Raw genomic sequence first — 22,768 nt, 5'->3', positions numbered from 1 at the left:
ATCATCAGAAAATAACTGTTTGTCGCATGTCAAATACTTCCCAGTGTCATTAATGTACAGATTGAATAATATGGACTAAGTACTGATACTTGAGGCACTCCACTGGTTACCTTGAATCTTTCAGATTCACATCCTCATACACGACTCTTTGATATCTGTCAGTCAGCTGTCCTCTTATCCATGCCAGCAGTCCATAATTTAATCCCATATTTTCCAATTTATGCAACAGTCTTCTGCTGTATTCTGTCAAAAGCCTTCTGTCCTAAAGTATCATGGCATATCTGTTCCCCTAAGTATGTCTAACTCTGTGGTAACATTATTATAGAATGCGAGTAAGTTGCTGAAACATGAACTTTCCTTAATAAATTCTTGCTGTTCGTTGCAAAGTAGAGATTCTCTATCAACCTATTTCTGAATGTGAGTCCTAACCAATGTTTCCTAAATCTTCATCCCCACTCCTGAGATATTGATTGGTTGATAGTTGGATGCAATGGTCATTGTACCACCTTTGTGCAATGGGATTACCATACATTCTTTCCACTCCTGTAGAATCTTCCCTGTTCTGAGACTCAAATTATGTAGCCTAGTCAAAGAAATAGCTAGTTCAGCTGAACACTCTTTTAGCATCTGTGCTGATATTCTATCAGTTCCTATTGCAGAATTCTTATTCACTTTGTGCAACAGCTCTAGTACTTCCTCCTCATACAGTGAAGAGGTAGTGGTGAATTCAATGTTGTATATACCTGGTAGATAGCTTTTAGCAAAATTATTGCTACTCATAAGTTGGCAATCACTTCTGCGTCAGTCACCTGCATACCATATGCATTCAGTAGAGTTATTTTTTCACATTCGTTCTTTCTTTTACTTGCAGCATATGAATAGAATTCTTTTCAGTTGTCTTTAACTTCAGGGCCAGTTTCTCTCCATACTCAGACTTAGCTTTCTGTACAATGCTTATGACTCTTCTGGCCTGCTGCTTATAATTATCATAACTGACATCATCCTTATGTACATGGTATTCCTTCCACATCATTGTTTTCTTGATTAGATTACACATCTGTTTCACTCCTACTTTATTTATTTTTTGAACTCTAACAACACATTCTGATATTGCATCATTTAAGTATTTTTTAAACGCTTCCTATGCACTGTTGATATCCCACCCATTCAACAACTGAAACAATTGCACAGAACCCAGCTTACTTCTCAGTTGGTAATACTTTCCTGCTTTGTAGGAAAGTATTACGGAACATTCATAAACTTGTCCGCTTCCCAAGTGAGTATTGCATGATCACTGTCACCAACTTGAGGATGAATAGTTAAATCTTTAACTGAAACGTCCTCTGACACACTGTAATCAAATCTAACACTCTTTGACCTTGAACTCTTACTGTCACATGCTCTGTGTGAGGAAGTTGTTTCACAACAGTTCAATAAATTTAGTTTTATTCTTCTCATGATATTTTACTGCAACCCAGTCAATGTTTGGATAATTAAAGTTCCCCATTATGATTATTTTTTTTTTCTCTTTTTATTTTATTTGATGATGCATTTCTTTGTCATTAGCAACCGATTCTCCATGTCTATAGCAACACCCCAGTATGTATTTGATCTTGTTAGACTCCACCTAACACGAGATGGATTCAAACTCGCTGTCACTTAAAAAAACTGTTACTATTATTGCAGTCACAGATCTCAACTCTAACTAGATTCAAGTCATCAGATATCATTAGCAGCATGGCTCCTCCTCTCCTATCCTGTCTATCCTTCCTAAAAGTACTATGTCCTTTGCATTTGATACTAGTTGGTACGTCTGATTCTGATAGCCAGGTATCACTAATGCCTACAATATGATGTCCCACTGTATTAACCAAGTCAGCAAATTCTACTCCTTTGTTTCTGATACTCATAGCATTCGTGTACAGACATAATATCTGCATGGTCTTCTGCATATTCTTGTCTATGGTCCACATGACACAGTTCAACAACTTGCAGATCTCTGTTCTTATCTAGTTTCTTAGTTATGCAGTTATGCTGATATCTTTACATATGCATGATAGGTCCCAACCAGATGAACACAGAATCGTTCTCTCTTCATAATCATTTCCATAATAATAGCTATTCCCATCATTAACACAATTAACTAACATTGTCGCTCTTACACACAGATTTTTGCAGTTCCTCCCATCAGAATTCAGTTTTTCTGATGCTTTGCATTAGGCCTCATATTAATTAATAATTTTTCAAGCACTCCTGATGCCAAAGACATTTAAGTGTAGTCCATTCTTCTTATACAAATAAAATCTCCTCAAACTCATTCCACACATTCCAAAAACTCGCATCCATTCCTTCTACACTGCCTATGCATTGTTTGCTATCATAGCCAGGTAATATACTAACGATTTTTACTTTCTCACTTTTCACTCTCGCTTCTTCCAACAATTTGTATCCTCTCCTCATCCTGAATTTATCGCCAGTTAAGTCATTGGTACCTACCAGAGTTACGACCTCTTTTGCTTTGCTTTTCTGTTTTTCAATTGCTTGCGTTAGATTTTTAATTTTTTCTCTGGGAAAACTTGACACTATAATCCACTCATCAATGACATGCTTTATGATAGTCACCATACCAAAGAACATCTTTCTTTTTATAATCAACTTTACTTTCCAGAATTTTGCTGTTATATTACACACTAACTTGCCTGATTCTGTGCTTGGTTGTTTTCCATTTTGTTGCTAAACTTTTTTTATTCTTTCTGTGTTCCTCTAAATGCCACTTGACTTTCTGTAATTCCCTCAATGTCTGTCTAATAATCTGCTTTAACTTAGCAGTCTTGGAGGTTAAATTATTTTCAGTATCATCTTTAGTGGAGAAAATCTTTTTCATTACTTCACTGTTCTTGTTAGCTTTCCGTTTCTTCTGCATTTTTGGTGCTATTTTATATAAATGTTGAAGTTCTTTGACTAGTTTGTCCTTGTCAGTCAGCAGGCCCTTGCTCCTAGTGTGGAAATGATACTCAATTTTTGAGGTCTATAATGATGGGATAAGGCATGTAGATATTTTTCAGCTTGTGTAGGCTTTCGAAATATAGACTTTTAATTTACCCAATTCCTTAGTTAGTAGAAGGTCCAGAAATGGGAGTGAACCATTAGATACTAATTCATAGGTGAATTTTATGTTAGGGTGTTGATGATTCAGGTACTCATGAAAAGCAGAAGTGAAGGTAGTCCATGGTTAAGACTAAGAATATATCATCGACATACCTTTCCATAATTTTGGTTTATGATGATATTCTTCTAGGGCCTTGTTTTCAAATGTTTCCATATAAAGATTTGCTAAAACTGGCTAAAGAAGTCTGCTGTGGCTAGACCTGAGTTTTGTTTGTATATTGTATTTTTATATTGGTATCCAGATGACATATAGTGTTTGAGGAGTGCCATAACCTTCTTAGAGAATTTATCTTGAAGCAATGCAAGTAGATCATCAGTAGGAACATTGGTAAACAAATTGATTATATCAAAGCTTCTTAAAATGTCATGTTCATCAAGGATAATATTGCTGATGCTTGAAACAAAATGCTCAGAATTTTTAATAAAGGATTGTCCACTTAGACCCTTTAGTAGTTTGGCAAGAAGATATGTCAGAGAATCTATCCCTTCTACTATTGGACATAGGGATGTCTGCTTTGTGAATTTTGGGTGTCCTGTATAGACGAGGTGGGAGAGGATGACTAGAACAGAGAGCTAGTCTGGTTTCTCTGATAAATTCATAGGTTGTGTTTAAAATGTTATTGGTGCAATTTTGAAGCTCTCTAGTAGCCCTCATGATCCATAATGAAATAAGTGTCAGTGTTAAGAAGCTGTCTAATTTTATAGTCATAACCATCTGAGCCATCACCTTTACCACTGAACTCTTGGTCGGTGCATAAAGTATTTACTAAAATAAAGAGCCAAAAGGCTTCAATTCATTTCGAAGCCAAAAGCTGATCTTTAGTATTGAGAGTTTTTGCTCTCTAAGGTTTCTGCCTGGTCTCTGACAAAAATCAATGAGTTTGAAAAAGCTGTCAGACCAGTGAAACCTAATCAAAATGGCGAGTATATTCCCTCAAGCTCTCTGGTAAATTTTTGCATGAAACTTTTATAGTCTCTGCATTTGCAGCTTTGAAATTATGTTGGATTTAATATCCGCTTAATTTATATAATTTTGCATCGCCGAAGTGAAGCCTTTTGGCTCCTTTATTTTAGTAACTGATTTATATTGATCATAACTGTTTATCAAGAAAGTTCAAGGAAGCCTCTGAAATGCTGTGGATCTCCACACATTGTAGAGAAATCAAGGCTTAATCCTACACCAAGTGTGGTCTGCTTTCATTAAAAATCTAACTATTGCAGACTTACAATATGATATGTGCAATGCTACAGAGAGTGACAGCAACAACTAGTATTGTTCCAACACATGCAGTGATTAATTTAATGTTTCTATTCTGGTTATTTATTTATATGTGTGAATTGTGAAGTTCTGATAACATCTGTGTAATTAATTGTGTTTCTAGTCTCTCTTCTGTACAACTTTTGTTAATATCCCATTAAATCTGATGGCATGAAACTCATATAGTTATATTTTATGAAACTTGTTAATTATCTGAAAACGTGTTCTCAATACTGAAAACTATCTACAAAACCTAAGCCACAGAAACTTATGCATTCATTTAAAGCATATTCTCTGATAAATTTCTATCTTTTTTGATACATTATAGTAATACAAAAAACTGCTCAAAAGTCCAAAATAAGCAAGAAGCATCCCAATTTCATATACATAAAATAAAACTATCTCATAAAAAGAAGAAAACTACATACAAAAAGTAATCAGAAGTTTCCTTCTTTTTTTGAGATAGTTTTATTTTATGTATATGAAATTGGGATGCTTCTTGCTTATTTTGGACTTTTAAGCAGAAGGGTGGAGTTTTTCTTATTGCGCATTATTTTATAACCTACTGCTATTTTTTTCTTTTTTCATCTCATAATTGTTTATTTTTCATGTGATCAGTCAAAATCTTATTTCATCAACAAGAACAAGGATAGCCAGCTGAAAACCATCACTTACTATGAGGAAAAAATTCAACATTATGAACTTTCAAAATCTTATATAATATCAGCCATGCACACATGCAAGCAAGAGAGGTCCCTGGACCCATGATATAATGGTGCAGTGTGTGGACAAGTGGTTAAAAAAGAAAGGAATTTGTTGATGTGAATTTTTTTGAAGTTTGTAAAGTTGAATTTTTTTTTTCCTCACAAAATAAGGGACATGAAGAACCTCTATACAGACTATTCATTGAAAGTGAATTAACCATTCTCACATGGAGGTTGCAAGGCCCTCTCCTGGAAACTCAGTTTTTTCATTAGACAAACTGGCCAGAAGAACACATGCAATTGACAACCATAATACAACATACAGATATCATTAACTACCCTGTGAAAGCATTAATTAGCTTTTTAACTGTGGCATGCTATTGAGTGTAACATGCAAAGGAACAATGGGAAATACAAAAATGAAAGAATAAAAGTACCAAAAAGTTATTTTTCAAAAAGGTAGAAGAAATACTTTGAACTACATTTCATAATTTGAAAAGTGAAAATTTAAAAAAAATGGCCTTTTTTTGTATTTACTTTTTTTTACTAATTTTGCATTACTGATTTGTTAATTAAATTTAAAGGTATGACTTACTTAGAAAAGCCTATACATTCCTTGAACTTTTAATCTTTAATGCTATTTTTTAAAATTAACAGATGTTTATTACATATGAAATATTTATCTATTTTCACAATAGTAATTACTGGATTGGATCACAAAGGTATAATATCAGCATGTACAAGAATTGAAGTGGTTGCCAACTCATTACGTCAAAAAATGGATTTTACCCACTTTCTTTCTTTGCCTTTCAATATGGAAAATATCAAGAATGCTTTTATAGAGTTCAAAGAAGATGTTTTGCGATCGTGTCATAGGGTAAAGTATTATATATATATCAATATAAATTTGAATATGATAGGATCACAAGAACTTGATAAAATAGTGTTATTTAAGCCATTTTGTTTCCTTTCATTAAGTTGCTATTTTTGGTAAGCTTTTAATGAAAATTGCTAAGTTTATATCAATTGATCAATTATAAACTGACAGTCTTTAAATAAATTTAAATAAGTTAAAGTTGCTTAGCTTTAAATTAACAAGTGTAGAAATGATTTGATGGTTCAAGATATCATAAAAAAATGTTCCACAGTAGCATTCTTGTGGTAAAAATCTCTATTTTTCACAGTCAAATTCAGATAATTTGTAATATATCATTTTGCATTGTTTCAATTAATTTTACTTAATTTTGCTACTAAAAATATCAGCATGTACAAGAATGGAAGTCATTGAAAACTCATTATGTCAACTGATTTAAACTGAAATTCAACTGAAAGTAGAATTTGTCCACAACAACATGGAAGCTTTATCTAACACAGATCCCCTGTACTAGATAAACTTCCCATGTACTGTACTTCATTAGAATACCTCCAAAGAGATATGTCAACAGAGAAGACATGAGTATTCTGATAAGCACATATATAAATATTTTATGAAATACTCCTAAAGCTTGCTGAATTTAATTTTCCCTTTTAAAGGAAAGAACCTAACTGCTTCAATTTGATGTTGTACTATTAAACTGAAAGATGATTAATTAAACTTCTGTTTGTGTTAGATATTATTATTATTATTATATGGATCTCACACAATGATTCAGAAATCCATCATCCTGAGAAATCCATCATTCACACAATACCTATCATATCTCTCCTTAAGCTCATTTACTGATGAAGCACCCACATCCACCTCTGGCAACCCGTTCCACCCATTCACCATCCCCCAAGCAAAAAATCTACTCCTAACACTAAAAATAATAAATAATAAATTACATGATAAATAATTAATTACACAATAACCACAGTAATTACCGTGTTTGCCGGCATATAAGATGCACTTTTTTTCTTTGAAAATAGTTCTGAAAAACAGGGTGCATCTTATACGCCAATACTCAGATTTTTATTACTTTCTTTTCTGAAAATTTTCTCTGTTTCGAGTTACGCAATTTCTTTCTTGCTTCCTTGCAGTGTGCGAGAGCATTTCGGTTACATAGAGTTCAGTGGATGCGCATGCACTGTCATCGACTATCACAGCTGTGTTCCTGTTCGTTTAAACTTTCCATTTGTTGTTGCGGTTGTTGTGATAAATTTCTGCCATTAAATGTTCTTTAAATTTCTTGGCAAGTTAAGGCTGAAAAACGTCGGCATTGCTACAGTATTGCATACAAGCTACGTGTGATTGCGTATGCTAAAGAATATGGAAACAGGACTGCAGAGAGGCATTTCCGGTCACCCCCAACTGAGAAAATGATAAGAACTTGGCGGAATCAGGAAGAGGATCTAAAAAAAAATATTTTTTTCCTAAAAAATGTGTACAAAAAAGGGGGTGCATCTTATACGCCAGCAAATACAGTAACTTTAATAATGAAATAAAGGTACAAATATTTCATACTGAAATTAACAGTACATCATCAGTGTAGACAACAAACAATTCAAAGGAGGGTGTTTGTGGCGGTTTGTTCTTGTACCCCCATGATCTTTTACATACTACGTTATCGTACACGACCCAATTTTCATCTCCCATAATCATCCACTTCAAAAATGGGTCGTTTTCTTGGTGACGTCATGGCGAATCACAGATGGATATGCGAGCAGTCATATTGGCCTCAGTCAATTCATGCGGCACACAAACATTGAGTTTTGAAACATATCCCAGCTTGTGCAAACGGTTTTCAACACTTGTATGGGATATTTTCAGTACTGCAGCAATCTCCTGCACTGTTTGTGATGGATTTTTGTCGACGATATCCTTCACAACACTCAAATCAATCTCAGTCGGGCGACCGGTGAGAGACGCATCACTGATGTCGAAATCTCCAGAATGGAATTTGGCAAGCCACTTTTGGCATACGTGTTCTGTTAAGGCACCATCCCCATATACACTGCATATTTTTTATGGACCTCCACAACTTGTTTGCCTTTTTTGAAATAAAAAAGCAAAATATACCAGTAATATACGTTATTTCCTTCCATTTCTAAAAATATGTTACACACGTGCAACTGAAGTAGGCCGAGCAAAAATTCACTGAAAGGTTATGTGAAATGTCACCTTTCAGCTGCGCAATAGCACAACAATAGCAACAGGCGAAGCGGCTTAAACTTGTACTAATGCATAAACCAAATGAACTTATTTGCCAACCCAGTATATATATTTTTTTAAGTTTGAATGTTGAATTAAAAGGGAGGATTATAAATATCTATTTGTTTTATATACAGTGTGGGCATACTATGTTTGGGCGTTGAAGCTTTAAAAGAAATTACTTGAAATTTAAAAGCAATTGATAGCTTAATTGGTATTGTCATGTCCTTTGATTACAAAGACTAGGTTCTAACCCAGTCTCTCTAAACAAAAGAATGGTTCCATGAAAATTCATCAAAAACTGTTTATGGAAAGACAGTTAACCAAATGAGAATTCATTAAAAAAGCAAATCATTGATTAAACAATTAATTGAACAACAATTGAATGAATGGCAATTTATCAAATAAACAATTTGTCAAATGACAGTTCATCGCATGATAATTTGTTGCAAATTGATCGAAAACACAATTCACCGATAATTTTTCAATTAAGTCTCATAATTCATCGAAAGATTAATTTCTTGAAAACTATTGTTTTAAAGTGTTTGGTAAGAATACCTAAAGTCATCCAAGATGGTCATTGAGACGTTAATTATTTTGGTGTTTTTACAACATTATTCGGTAAGTGTAGCTGCTTGTAAATAGTGATTTATCTCTAGAAAAAAGTTCATTCTGCCTAATATTTTCACAACAACAAAGATCAGATCAAAATCAAAACAGACAAATTTTAATATAGATCTTAGGTTAAAGATACCAAGCTATTTTAAATATAAACCTGGTTTTAATCCATTTCCCAAGTAAGCAAACAGACAAGTAAGTCAAGTTTGCACCTGGAAGTAGTGCAAGTCTGGGTGACCCGTATGTAGTGCAAGTCTTAGGCAACTCGTGATAAAGGTGGAATAAGCTCTGAACACTATTCTTACTATATTTACCCTTAATGTAAAGCACATCTCCTTGAGGAGATGTATGATACTATGCATTAAAGGCAAGGGCCACTACCCAGACCAGTTTCGACCTTTATTGAGGTCTCATCAGTGGGAGCAAGGCTTAGAGATACCAAGGTTTAAGTAATACAGAGCTTATAAATATTTTACCAAAATAAGTTACCATAAGGTGCTTTGACCTTATTAAATAAAAATCTCAGGATGAGAGATAGATGTAAAAAGTTTTTTACCTTGGGTATAATATACATTAAAGATACTTAGCTTTTAAATATAAACCTGGTTTTAATCCATTTCCCAAGTATGTCAAGACAAGTATTGGCCCTGCAAGTAGTGCATCTTATGGTGTTACATCTTTTTGTAGTGTGGCTCACCGCCATTGTTACATTGCCATGTGCGCCATTTTTATGTCGTTGCTTTTCCTACAATATTTTAACTTTACTTCCCTTATGAATTCAATCTCTCTCTCCTTTAACTACAAGACTTCCCTGACTAATATCACTTCTTACGTGTTCATTCTGTAAGGAAAGTAAATTCTATATCTCTAGCCGATTCCTAATTTTACTCACATGCTTACCCTGACTGTTAAGGTTATTCCTTGCTAAAAGAAACGAATCCTCTAATTTCTTTCTGGGGACGTCTCCTCTTCTGATATTGACAAATTTATTTTTTAATGCTGCGCCAGCCAATATCTTAGAATAGAATGGACTCTTATTCAGGAGACTTTTCCAGACCTTTGGTGCACATAGGTGAATAAATTAAATGCTCTACTGTGGCTAAGTAAATTCTGGTTTGCAGTCGTAACCTCTATAACAATATGTTATACCTTTGAAAGGGATAAAAATCCTATGTTGTTATATAGCCAGTAAGTGAAACTCAAGATTGAGAACTACGATCTATGAGTTTAAATGCCGAAAAACTATCGGCAAAGGCAATTCGAAGCAAAGGTGGAGCAAGCTCCCTCACTATTCTTGATATTCTCTCACAATGTTATTACATCATATTATCTCACAATATTACGTCTCCTAAGAGCTGTGTTTTACATTGTGAGAGAATATCAAGAATAGTGAGGAAGCTTGCTCCACCTTTGCTTCGAATTGCCTTCGCTGATAGTTTTTCGGCATTTAAACTCATAGATCGTAGTTCTCGATCTTGAGTTTCACTTATTGGCTATATAACAACATAGGATTTTTATCCCTTTCATATCTATTAAGTTGCCAGAAAACTAGCCGTTTGGCTTTTCATTTTAATTATGTTATAACTTTCTTTCAATTCCTCCCCCGCTATGGTTCAGATTAATGAGGGGTAGTTTTGGTTCATATCACAGGCAAATCTCAGGTATAAAAGAAAAAACATATTTATTGCAATCTAAAGATATAATATACACTTAGACCAATCTCACTTTCAATTAGTTCAATGACATGCTAAATCAGACCCTTTCAAACTGATTAATACTCTATACATGAACAATAAATCCTTCTCTTAAGTTAAAGACTAAACACACATAATATACACATTATACACTTCTAATCTATATTCTACCTACTATGTTTGTGTTGAATATTAAACTAGTCACAATCATCTATAATCATTCCTAACAATTTGTCTTATGGACATTAGCCACTGCCAAATAATCACTTAAATTTCTTAAATACTGTTCATACTCAATTAATACACTACAAACACACATAATATACACATTATACTCTTCTAATCGATATTCTACCCACTGTGTTAGTCTTACATATTAAACTAGACACAATCATCTATAATCATTTCTAGCAATTTGTCATGGATATTAGCCACTGCTAAACAATCGCTTAAAATTCTTAAATACTGTACACACTCATTTAATACACTACAATGATCTTTTCCTTTTTCCGACTGGATAGTTATACAACAAAATCTGTACATTACCATTTCTTGGGGTAGGGTCTCCAGGTCCGTCGGAACTGTCCTTCTTTGTTTGAATTACCTTTCGAATCCACCATAAGCCTGTGTCCACGTGGTGGGTCACTATGGTCATCAGTTTCCCTCGTCTATTCTCGATTTGTTTCGGGCCATCCTCAATTCTAGCTGCCGGTTAATAATGTACGTATGCGATAGTATTCCGTTGGTACTTTCAGCGAAGGCAGCATGTGCCTTCATCTCGCGCTTTAGCACCGGCAGAAATTCAGACATCGAAGGGAAAGGCGCACCCTCCGATATCAAACTATCGCCACGAAACACCATCAGGGACCACCGGTCCACGAGAGAAGTCAAATCTTCATCCAGGAAAACAGGCAAAAAAAGCCTTGAGAAAGGGATGCAAACTCTTTTTATTCTCCATTCACTTCCCCCTTTTTGCACCCTGTTCTTACCACAATAGCGCCCTCTTACTTTTTTTTTCTGCGATCTTTTCCTGCCCGCTACTTTCTTCGTCCTTGGCAACTTCGGTACATCGCGAGATTTCTCGCAGCGTCTTCCGGGAAACGAATGTGCGTCACTTTCCGAGATTAAAAATGCCCCAGGCCTGCCCATGACCTTTGGACTACTGTTTACATCTGATTTACCCATTCATTGTATACATGATGCATTTTATATAATACTAATTTATACACAAAGTTCTTTACATGGTATTACAATTCTACTAAAAGGAAGTAATTCCATTTCCATTTCTATTTAGTACTTTAGTTCGTCTGCTCCAGTACAAGTTTTATCTCTCAGCTGATTTTTTCTGACTTGTTAAATCCTGAATGAATTATTTCTTTAATAAAGTTCTTCATTCAGGATGTAACAGTGGTAACTTATTTTGGTGAAATATTTATAAGCTCTGTATTACTTAAACCTTGGTATCTCTAAGCCTGGCTCCCGCTGATGAGACCTCAATAAAGATCGAAACTTGTCTGGGTAGTGGCCCCTCTCCTTTAATGCATAACATCATTTACCCTTAATGCTTTATATTAAGGGTAAATGATCAGAGCTTATTCCACCTTTACCACGAGTTGCCTAAGACTTGCACTACGTGTGGGTCACCCAGACTTGCACTACTTGCAGGTTCAAACTTGACTTACTTGTCTGTTTTTGCTTGCTTGGGAAATGGATTAAAACCAGGTTTATATTTAAAATTTAAAATAGCTTGGTATCTTTAACGTATATTATACTCAAGGTAAAAAACTTTTTACAATATAGATCTTAGCTATTAAATTTCATCCAGCTAGAGCAGAATTATTAATATAATTTCAAAACTTTTTTAGCAAAATTTTCTAATAAAAGTGATCCTGTTTGAACTAAAGCTGAACCACACAGACTTCGTGTACATTTTATAAATTCCAACTTTGTGCATATTCCACTAAGTCAGAGAGTTATTGCAATATAAAATGTGAACATGTTGCCCTTTGTAGCCCCAAATATAGTTGAACTGAAAACTGGAACGGTTCAACAAATTTTTATGAAAGGTCATCATCAAATTCTTACAAGGGGCGTACAAGATATGATAGTGCTACATGAAAAACTTAAATCGTTTGCTAACTTCCTATCTACAATTTTCCTCCAAATCAATCTGTTACCTGTCAAGACTCCAACATTATCAGTACTTATATTTCTGTCTTCTAAGGTACTTTTTACCATATCAATCCACCTACATCTTGGTCTTTCTCTGGGTCTTTTTTCTGCCAACCTGGCATAGAACACTTGTTTTGCTAATTTTTCTTCTCCAATTCTGTTAAATGGCCATACCACCTGAGATTAGCTCTGCTAGTTCTTTCCTGAATGCTAACGATGTCAAGTTCTTTCCTGATATCCTCATTTTTAATATGATTTTGCCAATGATGTCATCCATTCATGCCCCTAATCTTTCTCAGGACTCTCATATCTGTGGTCTCTATCTTTGGTCAAGTGTTTTATTTTTAACTCGGCTCTCAGATCTATAAGTTAAAATTGAACACTGTCATGTATACAGCTAATTTAGTGCTTTGACTAATTTCTCTCTTATTCCATATAAATTTATTCAGTTGACTTCCTACCATACCAGCTCTGTTGATTCTATTGTCTATTCCATATTTATCTTTCTTTTAAGCTTACACGGTGATCCGAATACATTTTTAAAAATTAAGGAGACAACTACCGTGTTTGAATAAAAACTTTAGTTTAATATAACTAAAATCTACATTCGACGTTTAGACCTTTATGTCAAGGTCATCTTCTGGAGCATACAACTATACACAGAAAACAAGCTACACTACAATCAAACTGGTTTGTTAAAGACACTGACCAACCGCTACAACAATTGTTGGCCTGACCTCTGGTGAAAAAAAAATATATATATATATATATATATATATATATATATATATAAAAATTATACATCAACGCTAGAGTCCTATTATTAGTAGTGCATGGCACACATTCAGCCTACCTAATATATAAGATCCAGCATAAGTCAGGACTCTAGCCAATCTTCAGTTAGTATTAGAAACCATACCATACCAACTGGTTGGAATGTACATGATGTTAATATATGTATATAGATAGATACTTGTTGTTGTGCCCAATGTATTTCTACAACCAACAGATAACACTAATAATAGGACTCTACCGTTGATGTATAATAATTTTTTTTTTTTTTTTTTTTTTTTTTCACCAGAGGTCAGGCCAACAATTGTTGTAGCGGTTGGTCAGTGTCTTTAACAAACCAGTTTGATTGTAGTGTAGCTTGTTTTCTGTGTATAGTTGTATGCTCCAGAAGATGACCTTGACATAAAGGTCTAAACGTCGAATGTAGATTTTAGTTATATTAAACAAAAGTTTTTATTCAAACACGGTAGTTGTCTCCATAATTTTCAAAAATGCATTCGGATCACCGTGTAAGCTTAAAAGAAAGGATTCAGATCATCCATGGAAATGATACCCATAAGCGCTGCAATCGCTGTGGTAAGTTAAAGATTCTTATTTCCCTCTTGATCAATCGGCTGGCCTTTTTAAAGAGATGCGGAGACAATAACCTTATTCCTATCTGCATCAGGCTAAAAAAGAAATTTATCCGCTAAGGCACGCCGTATTTATGACTGCACAGAAAAAGCAATGCTTAGAGAACAGATTCAAACAGCCTGCCAAAACCTAGCTACAACACAAAATCTGATTTCAAAATTACAATCCGAACCATCGAACTATATTAATCCAGACATTCTACAAGTACTTGAAACAATTACTGACAGTGAACAACAAACAAGGGAGACAAGGAGCGACCAACCACCGGCAAGCAAGAACCATGTGATCAACCTATTAAGCCACACCCTGAACAACAGCGAACTTACGCTACTGAATAAAAGACTTAACTACGCAACTACTACTGGAGAAGGGAAGCCAATATAACTTGTAGTGCCAGAGGACACAAGAGAGAGAGAACTGGGTGATGGTTGTTTTGTGGCAAAAGAGACTTGTATGAGGTTGTGATCTGAGTTACCAAGAGGAGAACTGACAGCCACAATATACTTGGAAAGAGAGCTTGTTAGGAAGAGGTGAAGTGTGATGGCAAATTGGATGGTGGATCTTCAGATATTCTGGTCAGGAGATTGATGATCTGTGATAGGTCATTGCTAATGGCAAACATCTTGGCATCCTTGCCTGCATAATCAGTGAAACTGGAGAAGGGAAGCCAATATAAGTTGTGGACATTGAAATCCTTAAGAAGGATGACCTCACTACTTGGATATTTTGAGTGTAGAAAATTTAGAGAGAGAAAGTTGAAGAGGTCAGAGTGGTTAACGGAGTTTGGAGAGCAATACAGAGAGCATATTAAAAGGGTCATTGCTAATGCAATGCCAAAACCAATCAAATTGTCGGGATTCTAGGGTTTGCAATCTTGGACATGGTATGGGACTTCTGATGAATGGACAAGTGCTTTCCTTGTGGTGGAAAGAACTGTGTTATGTGTAATTTGGATATTTGAAGCAGACATTTGTTGAGGTTGTTAATTGGGGTTCTGATAGGGATAGTAATTCGGATTTAGATGACTATAGGTCATTTATATTGCTGTTTAGCCACAAATGTTGGCGAAGTGAATGTGGAAACTTGTTTTTGGTAAGAATTAATGTTGGTGGGCTGTTTTTTTTTTAAATTATTTTTTTGTGATCAGCAGTAAAATTGCACTTTTTTTGGGTCGTGATCCATTGTATGTGGCGAGAAAAATAAAAAGGAACGTGGGCTAGCAGTGAGCTGTGACAGACTCGCAAACATACCGCTCACACAGAGGGAACTCGGCCTACTGTCTATACGTGGCCTCGACAGTTTCCTCCTGTGGCCACTGTATCTGGTCTCCCTCCATTCACTAACTGGCAAAATACAAGGTGCTATTAAAAAAGAAATCAGACTAGGCAAATAACATCTTTACAACTTACCCAGTTTAAATTTGGACTCAACCTCCTTCAAAGTAGTCTCTTTCTGAGTTCATGCAGTAAACTTGCCACTTTAGCCATGCTCCAAATGCTTCTGAACGCCTTTTTGTTGAAGCGCATCAAGCACTGCTTGCGATTCGTCTTGGATCTTCTTAATCACAAGGGACTAAATCTGGCAAGTAAGGTGGATATGGGACGACCTCCAAAAACTGTCATGTTGTTAAGGTGCTGTGGTAAGGATTGTTGTTGTGGTGGTGAAGCCATTTGTAGCTTCACCACAGTTCCAGTCTTTTGTGACAGACGTCTTCCTCCAACCACCTTAAAACGTTGCAGTAGAATTCTGTATTGACTGCCTGATTAGGTGGGACAAATTCTCAGCATACAGTCCCTCTTAACGTCAAAAAAGGTGATTAACATGCTCTTTGTTGCACTCCTGACTTGCCTTCTTTGCTCTTGGGGAATGTGGACTATTTCCACTGTGACAGTTGTTGTTTTGTCTGTGGGTTGTAGCCTGTAAACCCAAGTCTCATCCCCTGTGATGACCCCTTGAAATGAAGGTTGGGTCATCAATGGCTTTTTTTGAAGAAGATCTTGACAGATGTTCACACAGTGCTCCTTCTGATCAGAGGTCAAGAGACAGGGAACAAATTTGACAGCAATGCAATACATGTTCAAATCTCTCTCTCTTGATCATTGCTTGATCTGATACATATGAAATCCCAATTCTGTCAGCAACTTCCTGGATGGTGATGCATCGATCTGCATAGATGATCTGTTGAATTACTCAAAATACTGAGTTCAGCTCATGGCTTCATTTTCATATGCCTTACGAAGTAATTCAAGGGTCTCTCTCTCTAGAAGATTTCCCCAGTTTTATGCAAAATTTTACATTTGCTCTTTGTTCTAGTTTCGTGTTCATGGCTAAATCACAGAACAGCACAAACCCATGATAAGAATAATGTGCATTACATGAGTTATACAGTTTAATGCCATGTTGCAGGCTGACTCAACAATGTCTATGGCACTGACAGTTGGCAGTGTGAGACTGTAACTCAATCTGTCATCAAGTATTTGACACAGTCCGGTTTCTTTTTGATAGCACCTCATATGTGGCTGCAGATTTAAAGCTAGCTTGATTGGGAAGCCTCCAGATTCATTACTAACTGGTTTGGTTCCATGTGCTAACCAGCAGCCGGCTTACAGAACCATTTTATTGTTACACACTCAAATCACAAGGTGATTGGTATGTCATTGAAAGATCATTCTTACTGCATGTGGTAAGAGGGGGGACAAAAACTAGAACTCTTGAAAGGTGGTGGTATTTCACTAGGCAATGAAAGACATCCACCACCTAGAGGTTTGATTGGCATTTCCTCCACCTAGGGAAGTTATACTTTTGTGGGTGCAATGCTTGCCAGGTTCACGAGAACCCTATTGTGAAAGTACGCTATACTGTATGAAGGTGAAGATGACTTCACTGCAAGAGGCTATATATTGTGCATCAACCACTCCTCTGTATTTGTATATTTTATCTGAGTATGTTGTTATTTCTTTACATATTTCTGTGCTTCCCCCTCCCCACACACACACTAGTTCAGTTCCTGCAGTTTTTATGTTCCATATGTCATTGCCACACAATAGAGAAGGTCTTGCAAAAGCTTTATAAATGTGTATTCTTTATGATTTGAAAACTTTTAAGTTTATAAACATTATTAATCATCCCAGTTGTATTTATGAAGTGCAGACAGCCCCTGACTTACATAAGAGTTACATTCCACAAACTTTACATAACTTGATATTGATACTTATGACTTTTGCCTATTTTCATGAGTACCCTTTGTATTACCTCATTGTTTTTTTTAATATATATTCAAGCAAACCTACTATAAATTAGTGTTTGCTACTAGTTGCAAATTGGCAACTTTTCTAAAACCTACCAAATCTCACTCATACAAGGAAATTTTAGAATACCATAACTTGGTGTACAAATTTCCTTGCAAACATGACTGTAATGTCACCTATACAGGTTCCATGATTAGATCATTATGGGCAAGATTACAGGAAGACTTCTGTGATTGCAATATACTAATTCCAGAACATCTAAGAAATAAGAAGAGTAAAACCAAAAATAAGAACAAAAGCAAAATACCGGGAAAACATGTTGGAAGTTTATTTTGCACTTGGTTGGACTAGAATAAATTTAGTTTAATCCTTTATCCAAGTGTAAACAAACAAAGTTTGTGCCTGAAAATATCTTGAGGACTGAGGTAAGGTGGTACATCCCTTGGCAACCCATAGCAAAAACTCGTATCAACTTTGTTTGCTTACACTTGGATAAAGGATTAAACTAAATTTATTATAGTCTAACCAAGTGCAAAATAAACTTCCAACATCTTTCTCTAAATCCAGAGTAATTTAATAATAAGGTGGTACACCAGTTGGCAACTCGTATAGGTAAATATGACCTCTCCATTGCTTCTGCCTTAGTATCACCACTCTGGGTCTGCCTCCCACTGACGAGACCTCAATAAAGGTTGAAGCCAGTCTGGGTAGTGGCCCTTCACTTAATGCATAGCAGTATATATGTCCACAAGGAGATGTGCTTTGCATTATGGGAGATACTGAGACAAGGAGTGATGAGAGATTGGTCCACCTTTACCACAAGCTGCCTCAGTCCTGAAGATACTTCAGGCACAAACTTTGTTTGCTTACACTTGGATAAAGGATTAAACTAAATTTATTATAACAGGAAAACAGAAATTGCAGTCCATATGCTTGAACAGAAGCATACCCCCACAAATCGAAAAAACCATCATATCAGACTTGCAGAATAATGAAACAATGCTAAGGATATCAGAAACTATAAATATATTACATGAAACAAAAACTCCATAAACTTCTACTTGCCCCTATGTAATCTCAGAGAGTTGGAAGCTGCACACAGTCATATTAGACCAAGATTCCCACCAATAGAAATCAACACAGAAAATTCAGTGCAAATATGAAGCCAACGTGACATAGACTCCACTTTGCCCATGAGCTCCGAAGACGACAATTATCAAAAGCAGAGGTCAAATGGAAGAATAAAAAGATTAAGCATGAAATTTGAAGAAGAGGATACTGTGGAGGCAGCACATGATAAAGAATGGTAGGAGTCAGTTGCATGAGGAGTATAAAGTCAGGCCAGGAAGGTGACTGAGTTGATAAGAACAGCAAAACTATAATATGAGCAGAAATTAGCAAATCAGGTCAAGAAAACCCTAGAGTTTTTAAGGTATGTGACAAGTATAAGAAAGAATGATTATGCTAAGTTGATATTAATGGATGAAAATGGTAGAATGGTAACTGCTGCAGAAGACATTGAGGTATTCAGTGAATAATTTATAAGGGTATTTCATCCTCTTCAAGGTGAAATCACAATAATCTCAAGTGTAGAAGGCATAGGAGAGGATGGCTTAATTGTGAATGCGTAGGAGGTATATGAGGAAATTAATAAGCTTCATGCCAATAAGGTGAAAGGATTTGATGACATATCGCCAAATATCCTAGGGAATATTCTAGGGAATCGGCAATATCATTAGCCTACCTGTTTAATAAGTCTTACAAAGCACAGATTCCAAGAGAGTGGAAAAAAGGTAAAATTGTTCCATTGCATAAAGGTGGTGATAAGGCTGTGGCCAATCTGTATATTTGGGGTTGTGGTGAAGGTGTTAGAAAGATTGGTGAGAACTAGGATACAGAAATAGGTTGATAACAGCATGGGTTTGTTAAAGGGAGATCATGTTTTACCAACTTATTTACTATAACAAGGTGAAAAATGTCATGGACAAGAGAGATGCATATGTAGTGGTATACTTTGATTTTGCAAAAGCTTTTGATAGGCTGCCACACCATAAGCTGCTAAATAAGCTGAAACAGATGGGATTGGATAACAGACTAGTGAAATAGATATCAGAGAGTGGGAGGTACAGTATTCCAAAAGAGGAAAGTCACTAATGGAGCTATTGTGGTTCAATTTATTAATGATATTGGGATGGATTTAACTGGCAGTAGCATTGATGTTAATATGCAACTATTTGTAGATGATGCAAAATTAGGGAGAGCAATGCAGAGTCAAGCAGATGTTTTGACTTTACAGGAGGACTTGAATAAGTTGTACGAGTTGGGAAAAGGCAACAGTATGGAACTGTCAGTTCAATGTTACGAAGTTTTGAAATTTTGGTGGGGAACTTTAAATGAGGTCGAGTAGTTGAGAGTTTGGGATAGGTGGTGGACAAGGACCTGAATATCAGGTGCCATATTGCACAAGTGTTTTGAAGTTGTCACATTGGATAATGACAATGATATGGAGCACCTTGACCTGCAGAACTAAGAGGTTATGATTCCATTGTATGAGCCTTTGATCAGGCTTGAATGGTGATGACGATATATCAGAAAAGGTACAAAAAATATTCACAAAGATGGTAAGTGGTCTTTGGAATGTGAAATATGAAGACAGATTGAAAGAATGTAAATTGCAAAGCCTCATGAATAGGAGGAGGAGGATATGATTGAGACTTACATGTCTCAATCAGAGGAATGAGGAGAAGGTTCTTTGCATGGAGAATGGTTGGTGAGTGGAATGCATTGCCTGAGTGTGTTGTGAATGTTGGCACATTGAGTCACTTTAAGGCACTGTTGGATGAGCTTTGTGTGTGATAGTGTACACCTTTCACCATTAGTTGGTGACTTAATGAGGTCAGATGTTTATTATTATGATTATTAATATGATAGAGGTAAACAGATAGCATTATGGCAAAATCATATTAAAAATGAAGATATCATAAAGGAACTTGACAAGAACATATGCACAGAGCTAATCTAAATGGGTACTTAAATAGAATGGATGCGGAAAGGTTAGTCAAACAGACGTTTGAAGCCAAGATGGCAGGAAAGAGATCCAGAGGAAGACAAGGTCTACATGGATTGATTCAGTCAGAAGTGCCTTAGAAGAACAAAATGTTAGATACAACAATATTGGGGTGTTGACAAGTAATAGACCAATTTTGAGCAAAATTGTTAATAGGAGATCAGTAATAATGTAAAGTTAATCATGTAGTGCTGTCATAGTAACCTGAACAGCCCTTGAGGATACATATCAGAAAATTGCTGATGATGATGATCCATAGTTGAGAATTCATGAAAATGTAACAAGAATCTAACAGAGAAATTTTTAACAAATAAAACAATTCATAATACACATGAATTTATTAGTCGTTATATTAAATAACATAAACCGATTAGTTTCACCAGCTGAAATATAATTTGTGGCTTCTTCAGGGTTAGACATCTCAAAACAACTAACTACAAAGATCACAAAGTTTATTAAATGTGCTGAATAGCTGTTAGAAAGGTAAATTCATGTTACACAATAAACATAAAAACATGTAATATGCATTAGCTGTCTGCGATTAGCAATAGAAGGTAATTGTTGGCAAAGTCGAAATGTCTAATGTTAAAGATTTAATGAGCAAGAAATTTCCATATGTTACTTAGTATCAGTCCTTGGTTTTGATTCAGTGATACATGTGAATGAATAACTAACCTATTCCTTTAGAAGTCTGGAATAAAAGTTTTTTTTCCTATAAAAATGATTGGTTAAAACTTTCCAATCAACTGTGGTTGGTATTAAAAGTATGTTGGACAAACCAGATCTATCTTTACTTTTATTGTCAGCACCTGCAACTTTTCTTTGTGATCTGGCTCTTTCTTTCTAATCTCAATTCCACAGCTTGTCTGTCCTATGCAGGCTAAACCACACAAACATGGAATTCTATATACTCCCGAGTATTTGTAGAAAGGCCGTTGTTTTTAGGAGATCTCAGAAGTCTATGAACAGCTTGGATCAGTTTAAAAGTTATTCAGATGTTGCCATCTTTGAAAAGTGATGCTATTTTAATTAATAGACTTCCAATATGTATTATTGTAATGGAGTCGGTATTGGATATTCTCGTTATTGGGAGCAGTAGGGATTGAAAATAAAATCCTTTCAACTGGTTTTAATTGGAATTACCATCTGGAACAACAAAAAAAAAAAAAAAATAGAGTCTGGAGTTCTGTCTTGAGTCGACTATCATTTTGTATAATAAAAGCTACTGTATTCTTTAGAGTGTTCATTATGCCTAATTTTTGAGAAGGATGGTGAAGGGATGAGCCATGAAGATTAAATCTTGTATGTGAAGGTTTATGATACACATAATAAGAAAAACACCCCTTTCAAGCTCTTTAGTGATGAGAATATCAAGGAAAGGGAGTTTTTTTTTTTCTCAAGCTCTAATGTAATTTTGATAGTAGGTTTGTAAGAGTTAAGATAATGTAGGAATTGTTGCAGGCTTTGAAAGGCCATGTTTCCAAATAATAAAGATGTCATCCACATATCTCCACCAAACTGCTGGTTTTAGACTCATTTCTGTTAGAAAAGTGTTCTCAAAATTATCGATGAGAGGGTCAACTGAAAGAAGAGGGTGGAAGAGCTGCCCATAGATAGACCAGACAGGTGAAACTAGTCAATGTATTTTATTTAATGTAACGACTAATAAATTCTTGTGTTTTATGAATAATAAGATTTTGTATTTAAGATTTCTAGATCAGAAAAATGCATATGGCAGGATGCCAAGAGAAAAGCTATTGAGCAACACTACAATTATGATGTAAATTGGGTATTATATAGAGCGATACATAGTCTGTGTTGTTTAGTTATACTTCAGCAATTAGCATTGAAGGTGGTATACAAGAAAGTAGGTTTATTGACACAAGAACACAAAGGTCATACTGCTCCATAGCAAAGGTTACAGCAATACTCAAGGGCCAAGGCCCCCCCCCCCCCAAAAAAAAAGTAAAAGGGAAAAAACACTAGAAAATTTTCCAAAAATCTTTTCGTAATTAAAATTCAGTTTTTTATTTATTTTGTGTCGTGTCTTCTATTTCTATACTACTTATGAATTAGCAGTCACATAACGTGGGAATACCCTATAGCTCTCGGAAATCATGGCCACTGTGAATTCAAAGCGAACGAAGTAGTGATTGGGCGGTCCAAGCGCTACTTCGTTTGCCTGAGCCAGGCCGGAGGAGATCGAGTGTCATGTATTGGCGATCACTGTAGATGCTCAGTCATGGGTCATATGCAATGCATAGTATGTATTCTCAACTTGTCT

The 22,768-nt window shown here is 35.5% G+C and overlaps 1 protein-coding gene across 3 annotated transcripts in view; it reads left to right on the top strand.

Annotated features, from left to right (window-relative positions):
• LOC150100506 (activating signal cointegrator 1 complex subunit 1) overlaps positions 1-22,768 on the top strand; it is a 215,244-nt gene that overhangs the window by 96,279 nt on the left and 96,197 nt on the right. For all 3 annotated transcript variants that reach the window (XM_090403290.1, XM_090403289.1, XM_090403291.1), the window contains exon 5: positions 5,829-6,007. In XM_090403290.1, coding sequence (XP_090259416.1) covers positions 5,829-6,007 — 179 coding nt within the window. The remainder of the gene's footprint in view (positions 1-5,828; positions 6,008-22,768) is intronic.

This window comes from Typopeltis vanoorti, chromosome 13 (genome assembly GCF_054136105.1).
Source record: "Typopeltis vanoorti isolate ZY-2024b chromosome 13, IOZ_Tvanoo_1.0, whole genome shotgun sequence".
In the NCBI taxonomy this organism is placed as follows: Eukaryota; Metazoa; Arthropoda; class Arachnida; order Uropygi; family Thelyphonidae; genus Typopeltis; species Typopeltis vanoorti.
This window is presented reverse-complemented; position numbering and strand designations above follow the sequence as displayed.